General features: G+C 39.8%; 1 protein-coding gene across 8 annotated transcripts; it reads left to right on the forward strand.

Moving 5' to 3' along the window:
* Nucleotides 1–6008: 6008 nt before the first annotated feature.
* KEL (Kell metallo-endopeptidase (Kell blood group)) lies at nucleotides 6009–23725 on the forward strand. Of its 8 annotated transcripts, none has more exons than XR_012482283.1 (19): nucleotides 6009–6448; nucleotides 6566–6653; nucleotides 7401–7527; nucleotides 7872–8063; nucleotides 9347–9471; nucleotides 9761–9907; nucleotides 11213–11269; nucleotides 11384–11572; nucleotides 11882–12033; nucleotides 14622–14751; nucleotides 17177–17290; nucleotides 17983–18081; nucleotides 18232–18309; nucleotides 19096–19196; nucleotides 19376–19486; nucleotides 19720–19791; nucleotides 20554–20723; nucleotides 22288–22383; nucleotides 23459–23725. XR_012482283.1 is itself a non-coding variant. In XM_074267689.1 (19 exons), the coding sequence occupies exons 2-19, from the start codon at nucleotides 6630–6632 to the stop codon at nucleotides 23618–23620; spliced, it is 2181 nt and encodes a 726-aa protein (XP_074123790.1). In that variant the 5' UTR covers nucleotides 6009–6448; nucleotides 6566–6629; the 3' UTR covers nucleotides 23621–23725. The 8 variants fall into 8 exon arrangements, 7 of the variants coding, with proteins under 7 accessions (XP_074123790.1, XP_074123794.1, XP_074123791.1 ...); XM_074267689.1 differs by having other exon boundaries at nucleotides 20519–20723; XM_074267693.1 differs by having other exon boundaries at nucleotides 19720–19787; nucleotides 22288–22388.
* Nucleotides 23726–23929: the final 204 nt, after the last annotated feature.

Below are 23929 nucleotides of genomic sequence, written 5' to 3' on the forward strand. Positions count from 1 at the left end.
TTTGAATTGAGAGGGTAATAGAGCAGAGAAAGTAAAGAATCATATTCATTTGCCATGTAGCTAGGGAATTACCCTAAACAAATTCTAATATAAAGGAGGTTAACTCATAACAGAACATGAATATACTTTCTTCCCCCAAATTAATGGACCCAGAATTCTCTTCGGAAGGGAATAGGTTTTAAAATAATTATCTTTATTTCTCTGATTTTTTTTTTTTTTAAATATCAGAAGCAGTTGGGGACAGGGAGGGAAGCCTTTATCATACTTAAAGAATCAGAAAGGAGCTGATAGAGCATGACTGAGCAGACACATTTATATGTCTATTGAGCTTTCTCAGTAAAGTTTCTAGAACCCTTTATGGAGTCAGAATTTTTCATGAGAGCCCTTTAAAAAATTAGGGTAACCTGAATTAACATATGAATTATAACCACAATATATTTCAAGGTGACCTTATAAAAACAGTATGCTCCAAACTCTCCTCAGAACATTAGAAGTGACATAACACCATTTTAATCATTTCCTAAACTTCTTTTCCTTTCTTCTCCCCTCCCTCCCTCCCCTCTCCCTCCCTTCCCCCTCATCTTCCCTCCTCCTTCCCTCCCTTCTCTCCCTCCTTCTCTCCCTCCTTTCCCTCCCCCTTTCCCTCCCTTCCTCCCTTCCTTCTTTCCTCCCTCCCTCTCTCCTTCCTTCCTTCCTTTTTTTCATTTTTCTCTCCCTGCCCCTTCTCTATCTCTTCTTATGTGCACAAATACATCCATAAATATGATTTTAAATTTCTGTAGCTAGCATGTTATGCCTTTTAATGGCTGAGTCTGGCTTACAGATAATGATTTTATATATAATAAATATAAATTTTACATTGACCATGTCACATTACAAAAAGGCCAAAGACAGGAAGTAGTGACATGGAAAAGGTTGATATAAATACCTTGCTGACTTGCTCTATTTTTATACTTTAAAATAGTATATTAGTGATACTAAGCATGCATTTTCCATTCAGGCTGGAAGAATATAAGGGCCCCAAATTAGCCATTTTTTCACAGTCATGAGTGCTGAGGTTGTGCCCCAAAGAGAATTAATCTCATTCCTTATAGAGAATATGCCCAAATGTTAATCAACTAGCATCTATTAAGTGCCTATTATGTACTGGGACTGTGCTAAGTGCTGGGAATACCAGTGTGAAATGCTTCCCCCAGATTTAGCCATATAACATGAGATAGCTGAAAAGAAGCACCTACTGATAGGTTTCCCATTTTACATTGCTCCCTAAGGAGTATGGCAAGTTAAGCAGTAAGCTAGAAAGCTCTGACATGTTTGTAGAAATATGAAGTGATCTATGATTGCTATTTTGATCAACTTTTAAACCAGACCCACCGTTCCAATGACAACTTTATGTTTTGTGGTACATGTTGCTTTCTCTGTTGTGTTTTTGCAAAAGCTTTGACTGGGATGGACCCAGTTCCTGCATGAGGAGGATGCTTTTACAACGTCAGGAATTTTCTTCCTTTCATTAAATAGTAGTGCATTCCCAACTGTTCCTTACCTCATCCCCCCCCCAAAAAAAAAAAAAAAAAAAAAAAAACCCAGCAGCAACAAACTATCTCTTATTTTGTTTCATACTAATAAATATTTTGAGTATTTCAAAAAAAATGTTACTTTTTTGAAATTGTTATTTGGAAATATTTAATGAAATAAATAAAAATATATTCCATTTTCCTCTCTAATGGTTTCTATTTAGCCTGTTTTTTTTTCCCATTTGCCCTTAATGTTCCTTCCCCTTTTCTTTTTTTCTTAATATACCTGCATTAACTATATCTTAATATATTATACTATATCTTAATGTAATTAAAAAGCTATTATAGGTACTTTGCTGCGAATGGATATCCCTGTGATCTTATGATTTCTTGTACATACTTCCAATTTTCAAGAGGTTTAAGAAGTTACTTGTTGGTCGTGTAAAATCTGGAAGTATTGTTTACATTTCTTTTTAAAATTCAAAAATCTAATTTATCCACATGGGTCTCTTCATACAAATACCATTGTTCCCCTTGTTGGAATTACTTCCATTTTAGTCTTTAGAATTTCCTTCAGTCCTTCTTGGACTAAATTCTCTTGAAGTATTTTACTTTATGGAAGCCTCCCTAACTTTTAACTTACCTCTGACCTCTTTGAAATATGCATTATGAAAATCTAGGCATATTAAACTATTGTTAGATTTCCTGACCTTTATCAGGATCTCTAGGATGAAGTGATCACTTCCCTCCAGGGTTCCCATTATTTCTGCCCCAGTTCCTTCCTGTTAGTAAGAATCCCTTTCAAAATAGAATCTCCCTTTATGGGATGAAATCATCATTAATGCAAGTCCAAAAGTTCTGCTTTTGATGGAGAGAGAGAGAGCTCTAGTATATGTAGGACAATTAAAGTCTCCAACACAAGTTATCATGCTCTGTGCCAGGCTTGTGATCTGCTTCACAAACACCTCATCTATTTCTTCTTTCTGTTCAGATCATCTGTAGCATACTCCAAACACAGATTATTTTTGTTTCTTTCTCTTTCAAATTTCATCCAATTTCTCTACATCATATTTTCCCTCACTGGCTCTTGGATTTCTATATGAGAACACTTTCTTAATATTCAAAGATGTCATCCACTGCTTTGCCTACCTTTTTTTTTTTTCTTTTGTTTTTTTTTTTTTTTCAGTAATCTATATACTCAGTTACAACTCAGTCATGATTTCATACTACCAAGTCTTGGAGGTGAATGTGAGATTAAATTTATCTCCTTATATTAATTCTAGTTCCTCTTTTATATTATCTAAATTTTGGGAATTTTTGTATTGACATCTAGAGTCATGGACTTTACTACACCCTTTTTTGAATTCTGTTTTCTGAATTTTGGGGTGTTCTGCTTGCTATTCTTCATTTCTATTCTTTGCAGCTACTCTTCCTAGTATTTGACTTCGGGGATAGACAGAACCAATCTTTCCCCCCATCACATTTTTTTTTAATTTAAGCCTTTTTTTATTAGATTTGCAAGACACTTGGCAAATATATTCATTCCAGCCTTTGTTAGGCATACTCCATCTCTGGCCAGGAATCTGTCATCCATATATTGCAATCTGTAATCCAAAAATCCAAATCTCTTTCTCAGACATCACATTCCTAGCCAGCTGTTCACATCCCAAATTAATTTTTCTCTTCTACTTCTCATGCCTTCAATAGGCAACAGTGATGAAAACACAGCCTGTTTCCCCCTGGTATTCAATTTCTTGCCTTAGGGTTTGTAATCACTGGCAATACTTTGCTAGTTCCTTCAGAAAGTATCATTTATGCCCACATGAATCACCAGAAGTGGACTGTTGCCATGCATTTTGATCACTATTGAGTTCTCTGATATGTTTTGCATACATGCCCTATAAAAACAACAGACCATTCTCTTTTCATTATCAGTTTCACAAGTGGCTTCCTAAGTAAACCCGAGCAAAGAATCACCACCAACTATCATTCTGCCCCTTATTCTATATCTCTCACATGATAGCTTCTGCAGCTCTACCGTATCATTCTTAGAAAAACAATCAGCTTCTTCCTCTTTTTTCAGGAGAAGCTATAATTCTGTTTCTGAACTCTAATTATACAAGTATTTTTTTCTTTCCTTTATCTACTCAGTCATGCTGAAAAGTGTTCCTGAGTCTTGAGATTCCATGCCTTTCCCCTCACATCACCAATGAAAGCCTTGTTTCTCTTTCTTCTTCCCAACCTTCCAGAATACGGAGGTGTATTCTTCAAGAATCTTAAGCCCTTTTAAGAGGGAGATCACTCTATAAGTAAAAATACAGATAAGTCACTCAAAAAGGGTAAAACTATAGACATCACACAACAATGCAATTCACTGCACAATTTCCCTTACTTTTTAGAGTAGTTGTGGTTTTAGATTTTATTCCTTGAAACTATTTAGATCTCAACCCTAAGTACCTGGTTAAAATGTTTCATTTTGTTTTATTTAAACCAATTATCACTTTTTAAAAATATCTTGACAACCACTTTTAAATTCTCTTCCTCTTTTTTTAAACATCTCCATAGCCACAGCTACATCCACCCCCTCTTCAATCTTACACCAGTCTCCTGTCTTTTTCATGATTTTGTTCCACCCACTATTTCACTCCATTTTCTTGTCCTTCCAGTTGACTTGCTTGTTAACTCAAATTGGTTGATTACTTTCTCTTGTCCTCCTTAAGTCTATTCAGCTTCTACTATCTAGTCCCCCTCAATCCTACTATATCTTCATTATTTGTACTTTTATCTCTGAATTCTCTTAAAACTGAGAAATAGAATCTAGATCAATATCTAGATATGGAAATTCTTCAAATATTCCCCAATTTCTCTCTTTTTTTTTCTTCCCTAATTTTAACCTCTAATCTAATTTACTGATTCAGTCCCCTTTCAAATCAGCTCCATGATTTTCTTATCCTGATTTAGCTCAAGAATTCTTTTCCTCCTCCTTCTCCAGTCCCCTCTCATGGGCACAGGAAATCTAATTTACTCTGATTGAATTTATCTTATTAAATTTGGCTCCTCCTTCTACCCTATGAAGATTTTTAAAAAAAATTTAACTGTCATCCAGTATGTTAGCTATCCCTCTTAGCTCTATGAATTCTGTCTTTTATCTCTAATTTCACTTCTCTTTCCACTGCAACCATTCTGAGAACTCCTTCTAATCTGTCATAGACTCATTAATAACTACTTTAGGGTGTGATCACTCAATCAGTCTTGAATGTACCTAATTTCACTGTCAAAGAGTCATAATCCATCCAGTTTGTCCACATAGGGATTATTAAAGACTTCATTAAATGCTTTGCTAAAAATGGAAAGGTTCTATGGCATAATAGAGTAATGTCCTTAGAATTAGGAAACTTAGATTGAATCCTGCCTTAGACAATTATGAGCTTCGTGTCATGATCAACTTAATTAACTTCTCTATGATTTCCCCATCTATGAAATGGAGATGATACTTGGACTCATTGAGTTGTGATTTCCCATGTGCTACATCGATGTAAATTATTTTTAAACATTCAATATTAAAATATCCAATGTTTAATAGTAATTCACATCTATGTAACTATGCTTCCCAGTTTTGTGTCATTTCATCTGTAAATGATAATAAATGATAAACTGTAAATTCCTAGTAAATGCCAGCTATTAACTCTGTTATGTATCTTTATTTCTGTTGTCATCCCAGAATCTCCTTTCTAGATATTCAGCCTTAGAATCATAGATTTATAAAGCTGGAAAGAAATTTTAGAAGTCACTAAATCCTATTTTCCATCTAATGTGTAATCCCCTGTTGGACATTGGACATGCATATTCTTAACTCATTCTGGCCCATTAATAATATAGTATAACATATTAACAATATAATATGACAATTTTCTTGGCAGGCCACAGAACCAGAACTGAGGGGAATTCACAAGGCACTGACCAACCATAGTGAATTTTGGCTCTAGCTCTTGTCTTCCTGGCTCTGTTTTTAACTAAGGCTTTGGAGGGGAAAAAATGCCTTCAGCCTTTATCTTTTTCTTCCAGAGGAGGACTTTATTACACTGTTGGAGAATCTAGGGTTACTTCCATGTCATGATGCAATTAGACTTTGGGAACTATGTAATGGGGAACTAAGAGATGGGGAAATAACTTGTGCAGGGTAACATCAGTAGTAAATAGTTGAATAAGGCTCTAATTCCAAATACAACAGTTTTTTTCTAGTCACAACTCTATTTCTCTATCTTAAATAGTAAGAAATGGGGTAGAAGAATTAAGGAACAGAGCCTGAAAACTTTCTGAAGAACTTCACAGACTTAAGTGGAATTGAATTGAGAAAAGAAGTGTAGGACTCATTAAGAATGAGAAGTGTTGGTGAGAAGGAAAGAAAAACAGTCTAACAAGAGTTTGAGGGGAGCTTTTCTTAACTTCTCCCTGGGAACCTGAGATAAGGAAGGTGGAGGCCCACAGATAAACAGACCTCCAAGCAGCCTAAGAGTGGAGGTGGGGGAAGGGTAGGGTGTCCCTTTCTTGAAAGAGAAGTTGGAGGGGAAAGAGACGGTAGAAGAGAAGAGGTTGTTTCCTCAATATCAGATCATAAACTCAGCAAAATGGACAAAAAGAAATAGGGATAGGAGACAAAAACCCAGACATATGGATTATGAGACAGAGAAAAAGACATTTAGGAAAAGGTTAGACCAGCTATTGAATTCAGGACTTCTACATCATGGGACAGATCTACTTGGTCCAGGGGAGAAGGGATTTAAAACATTGAAAAATAAAAGAGTTCTGGAAAGAGGAGACTGATTGTATTAAGAGATGGTTGGTCCATGGAGAGGAAAAGACTTAAGTATTATAAGTAGAGGGAGAGCATAGGAGAATGTTTAATGGAAGAAATTCTGGAACACCATATGAAGGTAATATCAGAAAGCTCAGAGTAATTTTGGGGTGAGGAGAAGAGGACTTGTGTCCAAAGGGAAACCCCATTTTCTCCCCCATTTCCTAACCCAACTCCTCCCTCCTCTCACACCCAGTCAGGGAGGGTGGAGACCAGAAAAAGTAGAAGGTAACACTACTCTGGGACAAATTAGAAGCAGAATGGAGACAGTCTGGACTCAGCAGGTAAGGAACTGCCTTTCTACCTTCTCTTCTTCAGTTTCCCATTCTGTGTTTTTTTCTCTTTTGTTTCTCCTCCTCTATCCTTTTCTTTTCTTTCCTCTTGGAGTCTCCCTCTACCCAGAGGCCCTTCTATTCCCTTTATCCTCCAATCCCTCCACAATTTCCCAAGACAGAGATAGATTTGGGCCTAAGACAATTTGGAATCCCAACCTAATCCTATCTATCCCATGAGGCTGATAATAAAAGCAGCTATAGTGAAGAGAGTATTGGACTAGGATACTGAGATACTGAGGCAAATAACCTCATTTCTCTTAAACTCAGTTGTTTCATCTATAAATGGAAGGATTGGATTAGATGATCTCATATCCACCACTCTTTCTCTCCATTTTCTGTGATTCTCTCTCCCAGTACACATTGTCTTTAACATTAAGCTAAATGTTAACTTAAGTTTCAAGCATGTAAATTTTGGTGAGGGGGAGAGGGAAAGTCACCCCATTATATGAAGTTGTTCTGACACTAACACTTCCCTACCTTCTTTTTTCCTGTCCCTTTATCTATTTCTGTGAGAAGTAGTTCTAATCAATAGCCATTTCCTAAGTGCCTACAACATACAAAAGAATTTTACTGTTGCTTCTTCTCTGTCTTCCCTCCTTGCCTGGACTCATCTGTTACCCTATTTTGTGTCTGTCTGTTTTTGTGTGTACTTCTCATTTTTTCTTGGTGAGTTTTAATTTTGGGTTTTTTCCATAGGGATCCAGAGAGGAATGGAGTTATCGCAAGACCTTACTGGGATGGGGACTGATGAGTATCCTGCTCCTTGGCCTAACCTTGGTCTTTTCTGTGCTCCTGTTCTACACCTTCCACAGCTGTGGACCCCGTATGCAAGATACTGAACCCTTTACTCTTTTACTCATACCCCCCTCAGCCCTATAATCTTTTCCATTCTATCTTGAAAGAATCTTACTTCCATTGCAATGCCTTGATACAAGGCACCTCTCACCTACTCTCTTTACCAAAAATTTCTAAACTCCATCACTCTGTTAATCCCCTAAGCTTGTTCTAGCTCCCAAACTCCAGTCATCAGCCATCTGTTTCTAGTTCATGCAGTGCTCTGTGAAATCTTACTCATGGCCTTGGATTTTGTACCTGGTTTTTCAGATGGTCTTGGGGAGGGAGTTTCTATCCTGTATATCTTCTCCAGCAGCCATCCTATACCCACAGGCCCTTGTGAGAGCCCTAGATGTCTGGAGCTTGTGGCAAGTTATCTGACTTCTGGAAATGCCAGTGCCCTGCCCTGCACAGACTTCATTAACTTCGTCTGTGGGAACTTGACATCTAGATGGACCAAGGAATCCAAGAATATATTGCAAGTTCTAAAAGAAAAGAACCAGAATCGACTCCGGAGAATGTTAGGTAAGTGGAATGAGACAGGATGTACTTGTGTTACTTTTGTGACAGGTCTGTGTGATTGGGTAATTATAGAACAATTGCCTCAGACAATGTGGAAGAACATCAATCTGAGTGTCCACATGAATGTATGGCACACATCTGTATTTCTGGGAGGCTCTTGACCCTACTTTTCTACCATTCAGTCTCAAGTCTCTCATTTATTCCCTTTCTCTTGTCTCCTCCCAGTCCTCCTTTCTCCATCAGATCCCCAACTCAACTGATTTCTAGCTCTCATATCTTTGATCTCCAACTCCCTTCTATTGTCCTGGATCCCTCTCTACTCTTCCATCTAACTCAGCTTTTTCTACTCACTCCTTCTTTCCTAGTTCCTCGTACTTTTACTTATTCTTTCCTAAAGCTTTTAATCTCTCAATTTCCCCACTCTTTCAACTCTTCCTTTTCTGCCAATTGAAGTAGCTGAACATATCCTTTATGCTGAGTAGAGAGAGTTAGTGGATGACTTAAATTTAGAAGGATTAATTGATGGACCCAATTAGAATAAGAACTGTTAACTCAAAACAATGTTTTGGTTTTTTGTTTTTGTTTTTCTGTAAGTGAGATAATACATGTAAATTATGTTGCAAACTTTAAAGCCCTGCATAAATGCTACCTACTATTATGCCATGTAATTAGAAGAATCCAAGTAAAGATAGTGGTCAGGAAGGCTTTTGACTTGAATTTATGAATGAAAATCAAGAACAGAATGGCCCTGTTCTTTTCTCATCCTTTTATTCTCCCTTTTTTCTCTTGTGTGTCATCACCCTATGTCTTTCAAGAATAGAATGGTCCTCCCCTTTTCTCTCCTGTGTCTCATCACCCTATGTCTTTCCAGTATCTTTCCCAATCTCTCTAATGTCTTATTCACCCCATCTCCATCTCCTTTTGCATCCCTTCCTTTTTACATCTCTTAAGTCTTCTCCAAGTTTCACAATTTTTCTCTACTCGATTTTCAAGACTGCCAGTTTACCTCATCTCCCTCTCCCATATCACCTCTTTTTTAGTCTTCCTCAGTACTACACACACACACACACACACACACACACACACACACACACACTCACACACACACACACACACACACACACCAGTTGTACTAGTCCATCATTCCCCCTCTTCTCTGCCTCTTCATTTCCTTCATCTGTTTCTTTTTTCTTTATATCATCTCTGCTTCCATTCACAACCTCTGAACTCACTCATTTCTTCCACTTTTCTCATCTCTTTCCTCCTTCATGTGTTCCTCTCCTTAGAAGCTTCAGTCCCCTGGCCTCCTGACTCTGCACAAGGAAAGACTGTGAGGTTCTACAAAGCCTGCATGGACACAGATGCCATTGATGCTTCAGGGACAGAGCCCTTCACACAGATCATTGAGGAGGTAAGAGCTTAAGGCCTCAGGATGTTGTACAAGATCCAAGACACAAAGGCCCTCTTGTTTACTCAGTATTGGCATTCACCCTGTGTGTGTGTGTGTGTGTGTGTGTGTGTGTGTGTGTGTGGACCTTGAAGTCCCAGGAGATCGATAAAAGTGGCAGGGATCTATGAGATAATCAGAGCCTCAGAAAAACAATGAGCACATAAGTCCAGGTGTGGATCCTTGGAGAAGTCAGAGATAGTCTGGACAATGGATGTTGATCACATTGAGTTCTGTCTCTCTTTTGTCACAGCTGGGGGGCTGGAGTATCTCAGGTAACTGGACACTTCCTGATTTTAACCACACTTTGAAGATTTTAATGAGTCAGTATGGTAGTTTCCCATTCTTCAAAGCTTACCTGAAGCCTCAGCCAAGTTTTCCACACATGCCTGTGATTCAGGTGAGTCTCACACACATAGACATCTACATGGTAGCCACCGGCTTCCCTATATTCTTCACTCCCTATCTGTCATCTAGGAAGGGGGGAAAGAGGTTATTCGTGATAGGAGAAGTACAGAATAAATGTGCTGCATCTGAAGGATTCCGGAGCCCAGAAAGTCTTAAGGATAGGGAAAGGGAAAGGCAATATAATATAAAGGATTATTGTCATGGTATAAGTCTCTTTGCCTTCCTCTCCAGAAACCAGAATGACCTTACTTTTTAATCAATGAATGAATATTTATGAACATTGTATTTTAACACTTGGATAAAACACAAAATATTTGTGAAATGAAAAAGAAAAATATTGCTTTTTATGGAGCTTCAAGAATTTCCCAGAGCAATAAGCATTAACAGATGCATGTGGAAAATAGTAAACAATATGAAATGTTGCATAATGGCTAAATTTGTGTCAAATAATCAAAAAGCATCATGACAAGAACATTGGAAATTAGAACTGGGTTCAAATGTGCTTTCTGCTATGTACTGTTTGTGTGGCCTTAAGCAAGAATACAGACTTAGTTTCCCTATGAGTAAAATTAAGATGTTAGCCTAAATCATAAATATGGAGCTAGAAGAGGCTTCATAAGCCTTTTATTGCCAACTCCCTCCTGAGCAGCCTGGGAATATTAAGAGTACAAAGTCATACATATTAACCAATAAGAAAATAGAGGTAACAGAAAATTATTGAAAAGTTTGAGAGCAAAATGAATAGGATGGTAGGCTGGAGACAGAAGTAAGATGCCTTAGAATGGAATGAAGGGCAAAGGATTAAAGATAAAGCATTGGAAAAAGTGTGGAACTTGGAATCAGGAAGGAGGGGCTAAAATCCCTGCTCCAAGAGTAACTCCTTATATAACCTGTGTGAGCCTCAGGTATCTCCTCTATAAAGTCAGGATAACAATACTAGTATTACCTTACTTTATGGGGTTCTGAGGAAAACCCTATGTGAATCTTACAGTGTTATATAAATAAAGTGAGTCTTTTGAGAGGAATTGGAATGGTTGTCCCGTTGCAATTGCCTCTCCAAATGCCCCATTTTCAGAGACTAGACCCTAAATCTCATTGCCCCTATCACTGTCTTGCCTCTTTCTCTACTTCTATCTCTTCTTCTCCCTCACATATCTCCTATAACATACCTTTTGTAGGCTCTTCCCTGTACTGACGATCTTTACCTAGTATCCTATAGTCTCCTCCATATCTATCTCCTATTTCCTTTCCTCCTTCCCCATACACCCCATTTCTCTCTAGTGTTTCTTGTGTCCAGATTGACCAACCGGAGTTTCAGATACCCTTTCGACCTGATCAGAAGAACTACCCTGAGGTATGGAAGTATCTTATGGTCTGATATGGGGGAAGAAGGGATGTAAAATATCATGCCTAAAAAAGAGATGGAGGGATTACAGGAACTGTGTCAAAAGCTGTTTCTCATTCTCAGATATTGAGGGCATACCTGTCATATCTACAGCAACTGGGAACCTTGCTGGGGGGAGACCAAAATGTTGTGTTGGAACATGCATTTGTATCTATAACCATAACTTCAAATCTCCTTCGGGCTGCCAAACCCCTGGATCAAAGGAAGAGAGAGGGCAAGTTCTTCCAAGAGACTACTATTGCCCAGCTGCAGGTGCCTGGCTTCTGGAAAGGGGATAAGAAAAAGAGAGTGAACCTACATTTTGGTGTTCTTCCTTTCACCAGGGTCTTCTGAATTTCACTTATAATCCCTCCATAACCTTCTGTTCTTGTAGTCTTTGTCTATAACCCAGCCCATTCCATACCACCTATTTATTGCCCTTGTCCAGTCTGTCTCTATTTCTTCCCTGGTTTCCCAAGAGTCTCTTATATTTCCCTGGATATAGTATTTTCCCCCATTACACCCCATTTCTCCATGACCATTTCTCTTCCTGTATCTAATACTTTCTATGTGCCTCTCAAGGAAGTGGCTCCTTCTGTTGACTGGCTGTCTTGTTTGCGGGCAATATTCTCCCCAATGACCCTCAGTTCTTCTCAACCTATCATGGTTCATGATTTGGAATATATAAGAGGCATGTCCCAGGTGATAGGACAGACACCAAAGGACAGACACAGGTATGTACTAGGTGGGGGTCAACAAAAATATCTGTCATGGGAAGCAAGGAGAAATTCAAGAGCCATAGGAGAGAATCTGGAATACTAGGAAGGATGAACGAAAATGCTGGAGGGTGTGAAGAATATAGGGGAGGGATGAGGGACCCAGAAGCCCATGGGAGATAGGAGTGAGTATACCTGCTGCAGCATAAGAGGACTTGGGAGAAAAAGTGATATGGGTTAGATATAAAAATAGTAGCTAGCATTAATAGATAGCTTTAAGGTTTGCAAAATGCTTTATATACATTTTCTCAAATGATCTTCATGTCATCTTGTTAGTTAGGGAGGAGTAGATTGCATAATGAAAAGGTTGCGTGGAGATCCGGGGCTAAATAGCTTCAGGAAGTCCAATTCTTTTCAGTTCAGACACTAGCTGGTCAAGAGTCTTCATCTTAATTCAGGTCAAGTTACTCAATCTTCTTTGCCTCAGTTTGCTCATCCGTAAAATGAGCTGGAGAAGGAAATGACAGGTCATTCCAGTATCTTTGCCAAAAAAATCTCCAAATGGGGGTCACATGGAGTCCATTATGACTGAAACAACTGAGCAACAACAATGGAAAATATGTTGGAAAGGGTGATGAATCTGAGGGAAGGACTGAAGAAATTCTTCTATCTATCTTCATTCCAAATCCAGTTGCTATTACCTGAGGAATTGGGGGCTCCTTCCAGGTGCTTGTTCTCAGGAAGTAACTGTCTCCTCTCATCAATAACCCCTCATTTCAATAAATTATCTACAGTGACACAAATCATTTATGCAACACAAACAATTTAATCCAGGTTTGAAATCAAATTAGGAGTCTGGTTATCCTTAGGTAGGCAGAGATTGACAATTTGTGACAGAACAAAGGAGTATTATTTAGAAATCACGTAGGATCACAGATTTAGAAGTGGAGGAGCCTAAGAGGGTCTCTCATCCAATCCCTTCATTTTAGAGACTGGGAGACTGAGGCTCACAGAGATTGAGTATTCCCAGCTGGAATTCAACCTCGGGTCTTATAATAAAATCCAGCTCTATTTCTACTCTACCATGTCCACCCTTGACTTGGGTATATCTGCTACCAGATTCAAGCATTAAATCACTAGTAATCTTGCTGATTCCTACATTCCTTTTCCTTTCATTACCCTTAACTTGAAACTCTCCTTCCTTGGACATGTTGATATGAATCCTACCTTTGTTCCTGAAAAAGATCTTTGAAACTATTTGCCAATGGCCCCTCTGGTCTCCATTCTTTAAAAAGGTATTGTCTCCTTTATCAGAATGCAAGCCTCTTTTTTTTTTTTTTTTTGGCTTTTGTTTTTATATCTCTTGCTTTTAGCACAGTCCTTTGCAGATAGTACATTCTCAATACATGCTTTTGCATTCATTACTTCAAACCTATTTCTTGCCTTTCTACACCCATTTCTCCTTGGCTAAGTTTGTCTTCTCTAATTAATCCTAGCCCTGTTTTTTTGTTTTTGTTTTTGTTTTTGTTTGTTTGTTTTTAACCAGTTTCTCAGACTGAATTCACCCCACACTGATCTTTCTTGGCCACTCAGGAAATAGCTAGCAGATTACTACAGTACTCCTTATTCTACCCATGATTTTAGTTGATCTATTGACCTAATTAGATCTAATTTTGCTCAGTATAGGAGGGACAGTCCTACCTGGTTCTCACTATGGTACAGTGGGGAAAATGTGGTGGGTTTTTTTTTGTCTTCTTCAAGCTTCATCTTTATTATTTACTCCCTCTGGGCAAAAGTAAGCCTCTTACCCTTACTGGGCCACACTATCCTCAGCTGTAAAATGAAAAGACCTCCCTAGATGATCTTTAAAATCCTGTTGGGTTCTAGCATTCTATGAATCTATTGAAAACATCACTCCTTCTTTTCTTTTCTTTACTATTCTCTCTTCCTACCTGGATACCTCAGTTCCTTCCTGTTTCTGATTTAGTTTTGTATTAACTACCTCCTCCAGTCCATTATTCTTAATGTTAGTATAGGTCTTGGTTTCTATAGTGAAAAAGTCATATAGAGTCATCCTGGCCACAGGAGCACTTAAGAAGATATATAACAAGTTTGCTCTTACTCATGTACCTATATCTATCTTTTCTTATAGTGGATTTGAAGTCTAACTTCTGTTCCAGAATTAACTCTGACAATTCATTCTTATCTGTTAGACCTTGGTCTACTTTTCTTTCTATAGACCTCAGTTTCCTCATCTGAAAACTGAGGGAAATGGAATAGATTTTCCCTTTTATACTATGTTTTCCTTGTGTCTTGTGTTGCTGTTGTCTAGTCATTTCAGTCATGTCTGACTCTTCATGAGTCCTAGTTGGGTTTTCTTGGTAAAGATATTGGAATGGTTTTCCATTTTCTTCTTCAATTCATTTTACAGATGAGGAAACTGAGGCACACAAGGTTAAGTGAATTAACCAGATCACAAAGCTAGTAAATTTTTGAGGTCAGATCTTAACTCAGAAGTCTTCCTGACCCTAGACCTGGTCCTCTATCCACTTTGTCATCCTATATGTTGTCCCATATGTTCCTTTTCTGTATGTTTCTTTTTCCAGAGACTACCTTCAAAGCCACATGATCCTAGGGCTGGTTTCAACACTTATCCCGGCCCTAGACAGTCACTTCCAGAATGCACAGAGGAATCTGAGCCAGAAACTTCAAGAACTGACAGGACAGTCTCCCATTGTGAGGAAGCATTTGATATAACCCTCTCTGTCTGGCTTGGGGAGGGTGGGATTTGCAAATCACTTTACCAGGAATAGCATGATGCCTTGAGAGAAAAAGGAAATGTCAGCTGGCAGAAGGACCTCCAGTCATAGTATATGATCCTATCAATAACCCTAAAGTGATTAAAAGACTGTTTTCTTGCCACCAAATGTTAGAGACTGAACCCCTAACAAAGCTAGACACCCTCTGAGTCCCTTGTTTCAAACCCAGGCTCATTTCTTCATAGCAAGTAAATGTGAAATAAAGAGGTCAGGGTTATTATATTTCTCACCATCACTACCATCAATTGAAATGAGCAAGTCAGGAAATAATAATAGTATATACATTTCTAAAGGACTCATTATTTTACAAAGTTCCTGACCGCACAACCCTGTGAGGTAGGCAGTATAGGTATCATTAGATGTATTTTACAGATTAGGAAACTGATGTTCAAAAAGCAAATGATTTTTCCATTCTTAATTAGCTGATCAATATAAGCAATATAGGCTTATCAATATAAGCAGCAGACCCAGGATTCAAACCTAGGTATTTGTATTTCAAGTTCTGTACTCTTTTCCTTATATTGAACTACTTGCAAACAAGTGTTTACAAGGCATAATGGAATTCACCTGAAAGCTGAGAGCCATCTGGAGGAAGATTCACCAATAGGTGTGGACTCTTAATGAGAGTCACCAAACACTTTTTTCCCACATCTGTGTTCATCTGTATTTCTCCAGTCCCAAGTTGATTATCTAGATTTACAATACTATAATCATTGAGATTAGATAGCCCTTCCCTATGATCTTGAAATTATCAGAGCACTTACAAACTATTTCATGATGAATGAAACTGGACCCAAAGTTTAGTCATTAGTTTTAGATGTTCAAACTTAGACATTAGTAATTAGATAAGGCTGATGGGAAATAGGGTTTTATATATGATCCATCATTCATTTTGAACACCTTAGCTTAAAAATTCGCTAACTCCATATTGTGAAGTAGCGTGATTGTGTGGATCAATGGTTGAATCTGAAGTTAGGAAGATCCAACTTCAAATTCCAATTCTGATATTTGAGGCATTTAACTTATCTGAATCTCAGTTTACTCATTTACAAAATGGGAATGACAATAGAACCTACCCCATTGAAGTGGGAATTAGTGCTACAAGGCTCAAAGAAGACAACATAGGTAAAGCCCTTTGCAAATTTTAGGAAGCTATAAAAATGTCAGTTACCATTTCCAGTTCCTTGATGCTTGTGTTAAATAACCTGATCCATATGAACTATAGGAAGTTTGTGCCAAATGCATGAGAAGGCTTACATGGTGATTGGTACTGTAAAATGGGTGGGGGGCAGGAGCTTTTTCTTCTCTAAGATCATTGGATTCCCAAGGTTTTATAGTCATAAAGATTATTACCATGTCACTGAGGTGGACATGAACTCAATAAATGTTCTACAATTTGTCGGGAAGTATTTCCTTTGGGATATCATGGTTTAGTTCTCCTTCTTACAAAAACCCTGTACATCTGCTAGTGAAGAACAGATATTTGTATGGGGTAAGGAGCAGTTGCAGAATCTGTGACTAAACTCCTTTTCTGAAATTCTTAGCTAAAGATGCAATTTATCTTAGAAACAAATGCCTCATCATCACAAAACCCAAATAATTTTGATTACATGAAATCAAAAAGCTTATGCATGAAGAAAATCAATGCAACCAGCAGAGGAAGAGAGGCTATCAAATGAGGGGAAAATCTTTGCATCAACAATCTCAATAAAGGTCTAAAATATGAACTAGATGAAACTAACATAAATATATAAGACTAAGAGCCATTTCCCCAATGGACAAGAAGTCAAGGGAGATACATAGATCTGAAAAGAAAGCAGTGGCCTAGATTATGGCTATGTTACCTCAGAGAGGAACTAGAGACCCATGCAAGTCCAGTCATAAAATTCATTCACTGAAAATCACTCATTGGTCCTTCAAAAGGAGCATCACATGGCAGAGCTTTTTTGTTGTTGTTGTTCTTGTTTTTAATAAAGTGAGAGTCAATATTAATAGTTATTGGCCCTAAGCACTTATTATACCCACTATTACTATTACCTATTGAAAGGATCATCTTATAGAGACATTGCAGTATAGTGTTAAGCCAAGAGTCCTGAGTTCAAATTCTAATTCTCATACTTGTTAAATATCTGACTGAGCAAGCCTTTTGATTTCTCTGAGCCTTAGTCTCTATCTATAAAACATAAATCATACTTGAACTAATTACCTCACAGGATTGTTATAAGGGAAGTAATTTATAGACCACGGAATGCTATCTAAATGCAAGCTTGCCATGTTTTCTGGGATTTGGATGGGAAGGTAGTATCCAAAAGGAGTCACCGACTTCTCTCTTTTCTTCACAGACAATCAGCATCCCTCGATGGAAGAAATGCATTGAGGAGACAGGGACCTTCTTTGAGTCCACATTGGGAGCAATGTTTGTTCAAGAAGCCTTCAACCGCAGCAGCCAAAATGCTGTATGACAGGATTCTTTCCCAGTCCATTTGATTCTTTCCTTTTTTTCCCTAGCCCATACTCTCCTAGAATCTTTTTCATTGAATCTCCCAACACATATTTGAATCAATCAGATAAGTCACTGAAAGGGGCAGCAATCTAAAAGTAAAGGGGGGTTTGTTGTTTTAAGATAGGGAGGCTTCAGAATGTTTGAAGCTTTATAGGAAAAGGGCAGTACACTTGGAAAGACTGAAAATATTGCCTAGGGAGAGAATGAGTATGGCAGCAAGGTCCACTGAATGTGAGGAAGTAAGGGGGGAAAGAAAATGGGAACAGCTTCTTGGAAATGCCACTATTTACTGGCATTTTCCCTTTGTCTCTTTGTAGCTGGACTGTGTTTTCAATTTCAGACAGCAAGATCCCTGAGGGTAGCAGTCGTATCTGTTGTGTACCTTACTTTCTCCTTTTCACTGTCATAGAAAAAATGAGAAGACCCTCAAGAGGGGACTTAGGGGTAGCCACCATCAGCTCACTGATATGCTCTTTACTTTTTACCTTCTCCCTCAAGGCCCCTTTCCTTGCCAGATTGTTGTGACTGTTGCCAGTAATTCAAGCATCACCATTCAAACACCTACGTCTACCCTTAAAGGTCTTAGCAGTAGAAGTTAGGTATTTTTTATCTCCTCTCCTTCAATATCTTTTCACCAATTCTCAGGCCACTCGACTTTTCTCTGAGATCCAAAATGCCTTGAGCAAGCACCTGAAAAAGCTTCCTTGGATGGATAAAAAAAGCCGAAGAGAAGTCCAGGCCAAGGTATGTCACAGAGAAGGATAATGAAGAGGTGTTGGAGTGAAGGCTGGGGAATGTGGAACAGGATGCAGCAGAGTCATCAAAGACGACTCAGGGAAAGTTTCCTTCTTACAGCATTGAATCTAATATTGATACCCTACCATGTTTTCCCAGTTATCCCAGTTAAAGGGAGAAATAGGAGCCCCAAAGGAGTTATTGAAATCCAATCTAGCTAAACAAGATTATCAGGATGTGAGTACCTCTGACCCTACCCCTGGTCTCTTATCCCTGTCATCCCCACCCCCCACTCTTGGTGCTTTCCCTGGGAGCTTTCCTATTAATTGTCTATCCCTTCCTGCCCCTGTCTTCTGTTTTCTTCCTTTTCCTAGCTTTCTCTTCATCCAGAATCTCCCTGGCTTCCCTGAAAATGTCTTCCCTACTCCACTCAAATACTCCAATATGCCCTTTCCTTTCTGCCCCTCCCTATTGTCAAGCACTATTAAGAAAAAAGTAATTCTGGATATATATATAATCTGTACATGTTTGTATATAACTTTTTATGTATGTGTGTATATGCATACTTATGTCTAGTACATGAGTGTCTGTATATGTATGTATTAATGTATATGTACTTCAATATAATTGGTTTCCTTTGCAATTTTATATGTTTTATGCCTTTAAGAACAATCTTTTGGGAATAGGTCCATAGGTTTCTCCAAACTGCCAAAGGGGATCATACCAGGGGAAAAAAAAAATTAAGAGTCCTGCTCTATACCATGAAATACTATGGCAGAGGAGGTAGCAAAAGAATTGGAAATGCTGTTTGGGTTTTATATCTAGCTGTGAGTGTACTTAAAATGGATCTAGGGGTGTATTTGGTTTCTTTACCATTGTATCTATGTCTGTGTGAACCTTTGTCTCTATGGAAGAGACTCTCACATCCCTGGAAGGCTGTCAGATTGTATACTGTTGCAGTCTATTTTCTTGGGCAGCTGTTGGTGCATCAGTGTGTGTTTTTATATTGTCTCACCCTCCCAGATCAATTTTGGCCCCAGTTTCCTTCAGACATTCCTGAGTTGTTCCCAAGCCCTCCGCGAGAGGACCATGAGAAGCGTTCTGGAGACTCCTCACGGTCACAGGTACAAGCAAGAGATACCGAGTCAGAGAAACCTTTATCCTGGACGATGAGGGAAACTTGGGAATCTGTGGGAACAAGGACAAGAATGGCCAGGAACCGTGGGAAGTTGGCTCCCTGAATCTTGGGTATTAAGGGCAAATGATAGGATATGGAGTTTCATCTCTGCCCCTTTCCTTACAGTTGGAAGTTACCCCCTTGGGAGGTCAAGGCCTATTACTCCACTTCTGATAATGTGGCTGTTTTTCCTGCTGGATTCCTACAGCCCCCATTTTTCTGCCCTGATTATCCAAGGTACGGAGGCATTTGGCTGGGAGAGGGAGGTAAAGGGAAGGTTCTTGGGAAGGATAAGAGTCTTTGAGGAAGAGGAAGAGGGGAAGGAAGTCTTTGAGAGAGGAGGGAACGTTGTATAGACACAGGTCTCATGCTGGGGTCTGGAGCCAATGGGAAGATTAAGAGTAGAGCATTTGGAGTAGGTCAGTAGGTGAGATCCCTCTTTCTCCCTGACCATGCCCCCTCTCTCTTAGTGCTGTGAACTTTGGAGCTGCAGGCAGTATGATGGCCCATGAATTAATGCACATCTTCAACCAGTACTGTGGGTAACGGATGGGTACAAGAGGGAGGATGGAAGCTTCGGGTATGAATTTGGGCTTTCAAAAGAATGGAAGGGCATTAAGCATGTGAAGGAGTGATTGAACACTGATTAGTCCAACATGCTGAATAATATTTATGTCAGAGGGGTGAAGGTTGCTAGGAGAGTTTGTCACACTCCCCTTTTGTCCCGTCCCCCCCCCCCAAATATCCTGAGTAAGGCGATATCTATTTTAACTGTAGGAAGGAAAATGTTGTATATGAGCCGGGGGTGGGGAGGAGATCAGTCAAAAAAAATTTATTACCTACTATTTGCTGGGCACCTTATTAAATATAGGGATACAAAGAAAGGCAGAAGATAGCCTCTTCTCTCTCTTACAGTCTATAAAAGAGGGGCTATTATGTCTTGGAGAGCAATTGTTAGAAAAGAAGCACTCAAAGGCAGAAGGTGACAGTTCAACCTTGGATGGGAGAGAAAATAATCTAATTTGGGGACAAGTCAAGACAGGGTACCACATGGTGATTAGAGATACAATACCAGGAGGAGAGTCTGCATAATGACAAGGTTATCATGGAGAAGCAGCCTGGCCAATCTCAGGACAAAGGCTAATCCCCTGAGGAAAACTGTCCTTTGTCAGTACCTTGTGGCAAGTCTCCATTTTCCCAGGACTAGTTACAGATCTGGTTCCAGGAGTTGTCCAGATCAGAACTTCTACCTGCTCCCTTCCTTTTCAGACACACTTATCAAGGTTTTCCTATACTTACCACAGTGGTCCCAGGGGGCTGCCCAGCCTGTGACGTTTCTGCCCTGCACCGGGAGCTGCTCTGCTTGCAGCAGCACTACGAGTCCTTGTCACTGCCAGCAGGGAGCACATTCAATAGCTCCCACACCCTTTGGAAGAATGCTGCTGATATAGGTGCAGTGGTCATTGCAATGCAGGTAATTGTGCTCTCCTGCCTGAGAAGGAAACTCCAGCAAGATTCCAGAGATACACATCTCGAGCTGGAAGGGACTTCAGAAGCTATCTAGTCTAATCTCCTCTTTTTCAGATGAGGAAACTGAGACTCAGGAAGTTTGATTGACTTCCCCAACATCACCCAATTTCAAAGGAGGATTTGAACCTAAGTGCTCTGACTCAAGAGCTTGCTCTCTTTCCAATATACTTCATGGCCCTCAAATTCTTATCTCCCCAAAAGAAAATTCTTTGGACCTGCCAAGGGACACTATGTCTACAAAACCCTTCTTTTACTACGACCTTCCTACTCCCAATGAGCGAAATGCCCTCTTGAGCAATTCTTGTTTTCCACTAAACATCTAGGTCCCCCCAACCCTCCACTGATCCCTTCCTGTCCCTAATTCTCCATTTCCAATCTAACCCATCTATTTTGATCTTATCATTGCCTCAACTTCTACTCTCTCTGGGGTAGGGGACAGGAGGAAGGGTAAGAGCAGAACCTAAAATAAAGAAACTGTGGTGTAGAATAACCTAAAACAGAGAATTTATGGGTTGTACTGCATGTAGAATGAAAGTAAAAGAGGCCAGGCAGAATTCAAGTGCCATTTCACAAGGTGCATACAGGCTGAGGTATGTAGTCAAAAGCTCACTGGGTCTGGAGTCTGAGAGTTTAATTTTAGCTGCTTAATTTACTTAAAAATGGTATTAATTTCTGTTCCTCCTAATAATTTTTAAATCAGTATCTTAGCTAAACGTCTAGCTAGCATATGCAATATACAGATGACACAAAGCTGGGGTAACTAATACTAGCTGGGAACCAAAAATCTCTCCACAAGGGATAAGACCAATAAAACAAAATTCAATAAGAACAAATACTGCATCTTCCATCTGGATTCATAAAAACCTACTTCCCAAATACAAGGATGTTGAGGAAGCATGGTTAGAAAGTGATGAATCAGCAGGGTGCTAGGGTGAATGTGATTTGGGGAGTGTGTGATGCCTAGGGCTCTAAGGACTATATTCTGGTCAAACTAAACTGGTAGTGTGGCGTTAAGAGCCGGGTGCCAAATTTTTAAAGGAAAGGCCAAACTGGAGAGGATGGTTAAGAGCTGTCAGATCATCACATGATCATCATGATCACCAATTGAAAGAACAGTAATCCTGAAGAGAAGATTCAGGGGAACATGGCAGTTGTTTCCATGAACTTGAAGAGCCATCACATGAAAATGAAAATTGCACTTTTTCTGCTTGTGCACATTGGGTAGAGCTAGTAAGGAGGATGGGGGAAAGGCACAACTGAGCAATGCTAGGTCTTATGTGAGGAACAACTTCTTATTAAGAATCCCCAAGGCAGAGGAGGGTGACTTGGGAGGTCAATGGAATTCTTTAAGCAAAATCTAGTTTGGCCATTAGTCCTGTATATTGTAGAAAGGGTGATCTTGTTTAAGTATGACCTAGATGGCTTCTGAGTTCCCTTCTATCTCTGAGGCTCTCCACCTCTAAATCTCATGATACTATTTTTCTCTCCACCATCCACACCATCCTCAGGCGTACAAGAATTGGCAGCAGAAGCATAAAGGGGAGACCGTCCTGCCTAACTTAGGCCTTGGCCCCTACCAGCTCTTCTATCAAAGCTACGCCCAGGTGAGGTAACTGTCCCTTCACCCAACACAGACCTCCCCCCACTGTGCCCAACTAAAATTCCCTCATTCTGTAGCCCGCCCTTAAAAAGCCTTTCCCACAGGCCTTCCCTGCCTGGAATCTCTTTCCTACCTAGATGCTTCTCAGAACTTCTGACACAGATTATTCCCGAGATTTCTTCTCTGGCTCCCCTACTATAGTCCTTCTTCAGACCAGAATTCTCACTACGTCAGAAAAATCCTCCTCACTCATCCCTACCATCACTTTCATTAAAGGCTGGAACCCCTCCCCCCACTTCTCCACTACAATAGTCATCTCCTATTTCTTCCTTCTTTGATAATGATATAGACACACATTCACACACACACTGAAACCACCAGCAGCCACAAAGGCCATCACCACCAAAACTGCCGCCAAAACTGCCACTAAAGCCACAACTGCTACTGCCACCAAAGCCACGCCATCACCATCAAAAATACCACCACAAAGTCATCACCATTAAAGCTACCAAAACCGCCACCAAAGCCACCACCGAAACCACAACTGCCACCACCACCAAAGCTGTCACCGCCACGCCACTGAAGTATCATCATCACTAAAACCACTACCACAAAAGCTGTCACCATCAAAGCCACCAAAACTACCACTGAAACCGCCACCAAAGCCACCGTCACCACCACCCAAACCACACCATCACCATCACCACCAAAAACAACATGACGACGCCTTACTCGTCCGGCATTCCTACCCTGGCATAAACTGTTTCTCTGAAGCCCAATCTCATTTTATGAACTTGCTTCAGCAGACCCTAGCTTCCTTACAACATTCCCGTACTACTACCGCTGATGGTCACACTCCTCTTACCAAACTTATTCTCTCTCGGAACCATTACCATCCTCTTCTATCCCACCAGGGACACTGGCTCACTCCAGTTTCTTGACCTTATCTGGTTTTTTCCCTTGAAACATTATCTCCCTAATCTTCCTTTTCAGACCAGTGACCACCCTCCCCACTCACTGCATGCCTCTCACCCTTTACCCACTCCGTTTAGACCTTGCTCCTTTCTCCTTCTCTCCAGATGATGTGTGGAAGTCCCAACCTTCAGGATTCCCAAGACCTCCACAGCCCTCCCGTTCTTCGAGTCCATGGACCCCTCAGCACTATCCCAACCTTTGCCAGAGTCTTCAGCTGCCCGCGTGGTACCCCGATGAACCCTGGTAGCCGCTGCCAACTCTGGTGATCTGCCTAACGATGCTTCCTGGCCATGAACCGAGCACTTAATTATGAAAACCAAGGTATCCATCACCTTCCTACTTCTAGAAATAAAGAAGGGGTCTGTCCTCTCTCCTCGTTGTCTTTCCCTATTTTGTGTCTATGTCCAAAATCCGTGGCAGAAAAATAGAGAGTGCTTTGCATGGTTAAAAAAAAAATAATCCCATGGGGCTCAGCTTTGAGTTCTCACACAAATAAAATAAAGGACAGAAATATAGATAGATGCTGGTGTCTAATGACCAGTCATTGGATCGGAGAGATGAGCACTTATGGACAC

This window comes from Sminthopsis crassicaudata, chromosome 5 (assembly GCF_048593235.1).
Source record: "Sminthopsis crassicaudata isolate SCR6 chromosome 5, ASM4859323v1, whole genome shotgun sequence".
NCBI lineage: Eukaryota > Metazoa > Chordata > Mammalia > Dasyuromorphia > Dasyuridae > Sminthopsis > Sminthopsis crassicaudata.